Source organism: Triticum urartu, chromosome 2A (genome assembly GCF_056163025.1).
Source record: "Triticum urartu cultivar PI428250 chromosome 2A, HENAU_Tu73, whole genome shotgun sequence".
Taxonomy (NCBI): Eukaryota; Viridiplantae; Streptophyta; class Magnoliopsida; order Poales; family Poaceae; genus Triticum; species Triticum urartu.
The window spans coordinates 468,392,740-468,399,954 of record NC_141874.1 but is presented as its reverse complement, the minus strand read 5'-3'; the positions used below and the strand labels follow the sequence as shown (position 1 = coordinate 468,399,954).

Below are 7,215 nucleotides of genomic sequence, written 5' to 3'. Positions count from 1 at the left end.
CAAGCCTTCACCAGAATCAAACTCCATCTTCATGCCGGCTCATCCCGAAGAAGTCGGATCCGACTCCAGAGCCCCGGCAGACGGTACGGGGATTTTGGCAGATGGCTCCAAAGCCGCCACAGTCGAGGCCGGCCTAGGGACTGCAGAGCCTAGCCCCGGGACTGCGGCGGTGGGCTCAAAGACTCTAGAACTCGGCCCGAGAGCCGCGCCAGTCGGCCTGGGGACTTCATTAACCCAGCAAGCGGTTGTTGACTCCACCCCGCTGCCTCCCAGCCCAGCCGCCCTCGTCCAAGTCGCAGTTCTGGCAGTCGAAGAAATTGCAGCACCCTCATGGGCCCAGCCCATCCTCAAATTTCTGGTGAGCAAAGAGCTGCCAACTGATGAGACCTTAGCTCGGCAGGTACGACGTCGAGCGGCAGCCTACACCATAGTCAACAGAGAGCTGGTCAGGCGCAGCGTCACTGGTATCTACCAGCGCTGTGTAGAGCCAGAGCAAGGCCAAGCAATTCTCAGCGACATCCACCAAGGCGAGTGCGGCCACCATGCGGCTTCAAGAGCACTCGTCGCCAAAGCTTTCCGACACGGCTTCTTTTGGCCAACGGCCTTAGAAGAGGCCAAGGAATTGGTCCAAAAATGCAAAGGGTGCCAGAAGTTCCGCTCCAAGCCGCATCAGTCGGCTTCCGCACTCAAGACCATCCCCATTGCCTGGCATTTCACAGTTTGGGGTCTAGACATGGTGGGACCATTCAAGACAGCACGAGGTGGCTTAACTCACTTACTTGTTGCAGTGGACAAGTTCACCAAGTGGATAGAAGGGAAGCCAATCAAGAAACTGAACGGTCCGACTGCCGTGACTTTCATCTCCGATATCACAATTCGGTACGGCATACACACAGCATCATCACCGACAATGGCACAAATTTTGCCAAAGGTGCCTTGGCCCGTTTCTGCGCAACACAGGGCATCCGACTGGACCTAGCATCCGTCGCCCATCCACAGTCAAATGACCAGGTGGAGCGAGCAAACGGCCTCATCCTGTCCGGCATCAAGCCCCGACTGGTCGAGCCTCTAGAGCGTTCGGCTGGCTGCTGGCTCGGTGAGTTGCCAGCCGTCCTCTGGAGTCTGCGCACGACTCCAAACAAGTCAACCGGCTTCACGCCTTTCTTCCTCGTCTATGGTGCTGAAGCCGTCATCCCAATGGACATAGAGTTCGACTCCCCGCGAGTCACCATGTACACCAAGGAGGAAGCAGAAGAAGCACGTCAAGACGGCGTCGATCTGCTGGAAGAGGGCCGGCTGTTGGCACTCAGCCGGTCCGGCATCTACCAGCAGAGCCTGTGCCGATACTACAACAGGAAGGTCAAGCCAAGATCTTTCCAAGAGGGCGACCTTGTGCTCCGACTGATCCAGTGAACGCCCGGCCAGCACAAGCTGTCGGCGCCTTGGGAAGGCCCTTTCATCATCAGCAAAGTACTGGGTAACGACTCCTACTACCTGATTGACGCTCAGAAGCCCCGAGCATGCAAGAGGGACGACTCCGGCAAAGAGACGGAGCGGCCATGGAATGCAAATCTCCTCCGAAGATTTTACAGTTGATGCAGTATGTACCACTCTACCTTTTGTATTAAAGTACCAAGACTTCGGGCCCCCCGAGACGAGCTCGGGGACTGCCCTCTTTTGTCTATATGATAAAAATTGTACCTACGAGTATGTTACTCTTTGTTTTGCCGCTTGGCACCGGGCTCGACAGGTCGGCCCGGAGACTTGCCGCCTTGCACTATGAAATGCTTCCTGCAGCCGGACAAGTAGTGTGTGGCGCCTAAGCCATCTCCTGTTAGAAGTCGCAGCTCGCAGAGCGACTGTACGGTGGGCAGGAGTAAGGTAGAATGGGCGTTCGCATGAAAAATGGCTAAGGACTCAAAGCATAAAACATTGCTTAAGACGGCTTCCAGCCTTCCTTTTTTCTTTTCGCAAGCCGACTATTAAGCAGTCGGCTCACCGCCTTCTATCCAACTTGCTATAAAACTCTAAAACGGCTAAGTACTTGCCTTCCCAAAGTAGCCAAGCATTTGATCCAACGGCAGTCCGCAGAGCGGCTGTCCGACTGGCAAGACAGGCAACTAAGGGAAAGCGGCAAAGGAAAATGCCAAAAGAGCAATGAGAAAGAAAAGATAGAATTCGGATAAATATTTACATAACATAGGCCCTTGGCCGAATCTTCGAGCAGAAGTTCAAAATACACCCCGCGGGTGGAATTGTGCGAATTAACAAGTTCTTCAAAGACTACTAAAGTAGATAAAATAAAGATAAGGCGGCAACTTAGGAAGTGGCAGACGGATTCGGAGGGTCGGAGGAGGCAGCAGCGTCAGGCGTTGGGGCGGCCGGCTGGGCAGTGTCGGCTTGATCGCCTCCGGTGGCAGTCGGCTCGCTCGCACGCGGCTCGTTGCTGGAGGCGCTGTCGAGCTGAGGCTGGCCGTCTGCTCCGTCTTCTGGTGCTTCCGCCTCGCCTCCGTCCTCCGCCTCGCCTTCCTCCTCGACGCTGGAGCCGATCACCTCCGCCGAGTCCTCGCCGTAGTCTGGGTTCATCCCAAGCCACTCCGGTGGTACCTCCTCGCCGTCTTCAGACCGCTCGGGGACGAAGATGCTGGTGTCGGTGTACTCGGCGATCGCTACGGCATCCTTGACGAGGGCGTCTTCCGTGGCTGCCAGCTCCGGCTGGGCCTCTGACCGGAGTGTGGCCAGCCGGTCTAGGTCCAGCCCCGGATACCACGCCTTGACGAACTCCAAGGCCCGGCGCGCTCCAGCTCGGGCCGAGGAACCTTTCCAGGCTTCAAGACGACCAGCCGCGACCTCCATCCAGTCGGCAGTCCGATTGGGGGTGCGCGGAGCCTGCATATCCAGCCACAGGGCGGCAATCGCCTGGGCGCCGACACGTTGAAGCCGGCGCAGCATCCGGTGAGTCGGCCGAAGGTGAGCCTCGATGCTCAGGATATGCTCGTCAAGGGTTCGTGGAGCATCGGTGGCGATCTCTGCGCCTTCCGCCCTCCGACCCTCACGGTCAGCCTCGATGGCTTGGATGGCAGCCTGCGAATGCCCAGGAAAGAAGTCTGCCAAGACGGAAGAAGCGAAGAAGCAAGTCAAAACCAGGAGTCGGCACGACTTATAATCGGCAGCTCGAAGAAAGAAAGTAAAGAAACTCACCATCAATGATGTCTTCAATCTCATGGAAGCCGGAGGCCAGCATTGCCTCTTTGTCAGTCCAGGAGGAGCGGTCGCTCGCGAACTCGGCCAGGAGGGCGGCTTCCGGCTCTTCCGCCTCCTTCTGCGTCTTCGTAAGCAGCTCCCTCTGCTCTGCCAATTGTGTGGCCAGCAAATCGCGCTCTGTGGCAAGCTTGCTGCACTCCTCCCCCTTGGCGCGCAACGCGGAGTAGGCTTCGCTCAGCTGCTGTTGAAGAGCAGCGTTGGCTCCTGAAGAGAAGGAAGAAAGAAGGCGTTAAGTCATCAAACAAGAAGGTCACCGAGGAGATCCAGCCCGATTGCTCAGCAGTCGGCCCGAATCTCGGGGACTACAGCCCACGGGTGCGCCAGTGCACCCCGCAAAGAAGGAAAAGGACTCACTCCGGCTCTCCGACAGGTCGGCGGTCCGCTTGCCCAGCTCTTCAATGTTGCGGTTGAAGGCAGTGACACAGAGGTTGTGGTAGTCCTGCGACAAGTATTTCAGACAAAAATTAGTACCTGGAACTCACCAATTGGAAGTTCCGGGCCGCCTGCTCAGCAGCCAGCCCGAAACTCGGGGACTACACCCAGTGGGTGCGCTGGCGCGCCCCCACAGAAAGGAACAAGAAAACAAGGACCAACGAGAAAGCATACCCGGACAGCTGCCCGCGAAGCCAGATACGCCTTCGTGCAATTCTAGATGGCGTCGCCCTCAGCTCGCAGCTTCGTTTGGACGTCCAGAAGCGCCTGGTTCAGCGGCCCTCTGCCGCCTCCTCGCACCCATCGAATGGGCGCGGCGCTCGTCGCTTCAGCGTCTGGGATCGCCGAGCTGGCGGTGTCGGGTCTCCAGGGGGCGGCGTGGCGCCAAAGTCGCCTTCTCAAGACGGCGGCGCGTTGGCGAGCCGACTTGGAGGAGTAGCCTCGCCAGGGCCTCGTCTTCAGTCGGCGGCACCGGCAGGTCCGTCGGCTGTCTGCCTTGCGCGCTCCCAGACGGCGGCGGAGGTGGCGGCGGAGCGATCACGTCCGGCATGGAGGAGTCGCCGCCTTCCCTCTCCATGATGGGGTTCTCGCCGCCGGCTTCCCTAGTCTGCCCCGTGAACTCCGGAGGCGGCGGTGCAGAGTTCAGCGGAGTGACGAACACCGCCGATTGGCAGTGCGCGGCCTCCTCAGCCTGCCGCTTCGTTGCGGCGACGGCTTTGACCTCCGCCAGTTTCTTCTTGGCGGAGGCCTCCGCCTTATCGGCCTCCACCTTCCCCAGGCGGGCGGCCTCTTCCTCGTTGCGCTTCTCCTGCGCGTTCCGCTCCGTTGCCTCCTGGAGGTCGGCAGCGGGGTCAATCCGCCGAGTGGTGGCGGACGTCTCCGCTGACCCCATGACGGAGGCGGCGACAACCCTCTCAAGAGTGAGGGGAGCCCTGAAGCGAGGGAAGCAAGTAAAAGACTCAGACAAAAGCTACAAAGAAAGAATAAAGCGTTAAGACAGGAATACTCACGCGGAGACCAGTGGCGGCTTCTTTACTTCCTTGCGGAAGCGGATGGCCTTCGCGGCCGCCTCGTCCCGCTTGGTCGCCGAGCGCGAACTCTTGGGCTTCTTCGGCCGACTGCCGAATAAGGTCGGCACGGCCCTACGTTTCTTCCCGCCGCCTAGAGCACCCGACGCGGCAGAAGAGCCCGCGCCGGGATGGCTGGCTGCTGGCCGATGGCAGGGGGCGACCTCCTCCTCATCATCAGGCCAGTCCTCTGGACTGGCACCGAGCCGCGGGCCGCCTCCTTCCTTGGCGTCGTCTTCCAAAGCCGCCGCCCCCAGATCAGGGTTGTCGACGTCGCTCTCCGCCCGGTCGGCAAGGAACTCGCGGGCCGGCCCCGTGGTGCCGGCTGGTGGATGGAGGAGGGGATTCTGACCAAAGCCGACTGGTCAGGTCACACAAACAAACTTGGCAAGACAGAAGACAATCCAAAGAAAGAAAGGGCAACTCACCGTGGGCGGGGGGTTGGCGCGGGAGTATGGCTCCTTGCCGAACCGCAAGTCCTCTAGGAGCTTGCTGTCCGAGAGGTAGTTCACCATGTAGGCCACCTCCTCGTGAGGCATGTCCTTGGTGCACATCCGACTCGGGTCACGGCGCCCGCTCATTTGGCATATCATGTGGGGGCAGCCTTGGAGCGGGAGAACTCGGTGCACCACGAAGGCGGCCAGTAGGTCCGGGCCAGTCAGGCCCTCCGACTGCCTCAGCACTCGGAGTCGCGCGACGGTGCCAGCTCCCGCAAGCGTCAGCGACTTGGCCCGGAACGACCAGTTGGGCAGTCTCCCAGCCGGCGGGCCGGCTTCGAAAGCCGGCAGGTTGACCCAATCGCCCCTCTCGAAGACGCTCTTCACGTAGAAGTACGATCACTGCCACATCTTAACCGACTTTATTAGCTTGATGGTGGGGAAGGGGTTGTTGGCCCCCGACCTCCGCACGGCGATGAATGCGCCGCACTGAGCCGGCATGCCTGCAGCTGGGTGCCGAGCTTGGAGTAGAAGAACTCCCCCCAGAGCTCGAGGGTGGGGAGGACTCCGAGGAAGCCTTCGCACAAGGCCACGAAGGCGGTCAGCAGCACCACCGTGTTGGGCGTGAGGTGGTGCGGCTGGAGGCCGTAGAACTCCAGAAAGGAGCGGAAGAAGTTGCTCGCCGGCAGCCCCAATCCGCGCAGGCAGTGCGAGCAGAAGATAACCCGCTCGCCCTCCTATGGTGCCGGAGAGATCTCCCCCCTCGGCGCAAGGCGTACCCGCACATAATCTTCGCCGGGGAGCCGACGAGTCTTGCGGAGGAACTTGATGTGGTCTTCATGGACTTCTGAGCCATCCCAGGTGCCGGAATGCACCGAGGGAGGCACGGCGGCAGAAGAAGAACTCATCGTGAGCGGATCGCCGCGGCGTTCGGCAAAGTTTGGGCGCGCGGCGGTGCGAGAAAGAAGAAGAAGAAGAAGAAGAGCAAGGAGTAGCGTGGAGGAGGGGTGCGCGTGCTCTGCCGCGCCCCCCTCCTCCCCCTGCTTATAGCTTCATGGGCTGCGAAGCCGAGGGGCCGGACGTGGAATTTACTGCGCCGACGACCCCACGACCCCCACGTTTCCATGACAAAGTTACTGCGTGCAGTAACTCCATGGGAATCCGAACCGTCCGCCTGGGCCACAGCGGATCCGCTTGGGCGCTGAGGCGCGGTAATGGCGGGCCCCACCTACGGACCTGTCCTGTCACGCGCGTAGGCTGGCAGACTGGCCCGGCCGCGTGTTGCCACGTGATGGGCCCGGAACGGGCAGCGACCTGGAAGCTTAGCCATCACTCTACTTGGATCCCGTCACGACGTTTGAAATATCGTGCGAGTCAGAGTTGGGCGAGTCCGACCCCTTCTAGTCGGCCCGACAGAAGTCAAGCAAGATCCATGTCTCGGGCACCCGGAAAGAGAAACTGCTGAGGCTCCTCGGCCGATCGTCCGCGGCACCTCATCAGCTTCGGGGACTACTGTCGGAGTAATGGGCCGCAGGTAGGCTAACCCGAGTCCCAGAACCTTTCAAGACATCGGGGCAGGCTGCGCCCCTCAAGACCCCAGGACAAAGAGCCGCCTTCTGAGAAGTCCGTGGCAAGGCAACCGACTAGCCGCTCGTGGCCGAGTCCTAGGGACGACTTCAGGATAAGCCGACTCCTGACTGACGACTTCCTGAGAAGCCGGCCTTGGGAAGTCAGCCCGCGACTCCCACAAACCCCATGTCCTCATCAAGAGGGACAGGACAGGGGAGTGGCTACAGTGAAGCCTGCTCCCGCCCCTTCCCAGAGGCAGGCATGGCCACAGTACGCCGTACCCATGGAGATCTCCGAGAGGCGTGGCACTGTTGTCACACCGGCCCTAACATCAGCACCGGTGGACCAAATCCTGCGCCCACGACGGCTTGTCTGTACGACCCTGGGGTGAGGGGTCCCATCGGCCAGCGGGACCCCAGAAGACGGCAAGTGCACCACCAGCCGGA

General features: G+C 60.5%; 1 protein-coding gene across 1 annotated transcript; it reads right to left on the bottom strand.

The window, feature by feature from the left end:
* Nucleotides 1–2,319: 2,319 nt before the first annotated feature.
* On the bottom strand, nucleotides 2,320–3,244 carry LOC147985495 (uncharacterized). Its single transcript, XM_087539888.1, has 2 exons — nucleotides 3,202–3,244; nucleotides 2,320–3,107 (listed from the first exon to the last, which is right to left on the bottom strand). Exons 1-2 carry the CDS (start codon nucleotides 3,242–3,244, stop codon nucleotides 2,320–2,322), a joined length of 831 nt encoding a protein of 276 aa, XP_087396014.1.
* Between the last annotated feature and the right edge of the window lie 3,971 nt (nucleotides 3,245–7,215).

Excerpts from the sequence above, each read along its gene's own strand:
- LOC147985495 (XM_087539888.1), bottom strand. The coding sequence starts at position 3,244 with ATGCTGGCCTCCGGCTTCCATGAGATTGAAGACATCATTGATG. Across the intron at positions 3,108-3,201 it reads GATTGAAGACATCATTGATG|ACTTCTTTCCTGGGCATTCG; the intron begins GTGAGTTTCTTT and ends CCGTCTTGGCAG.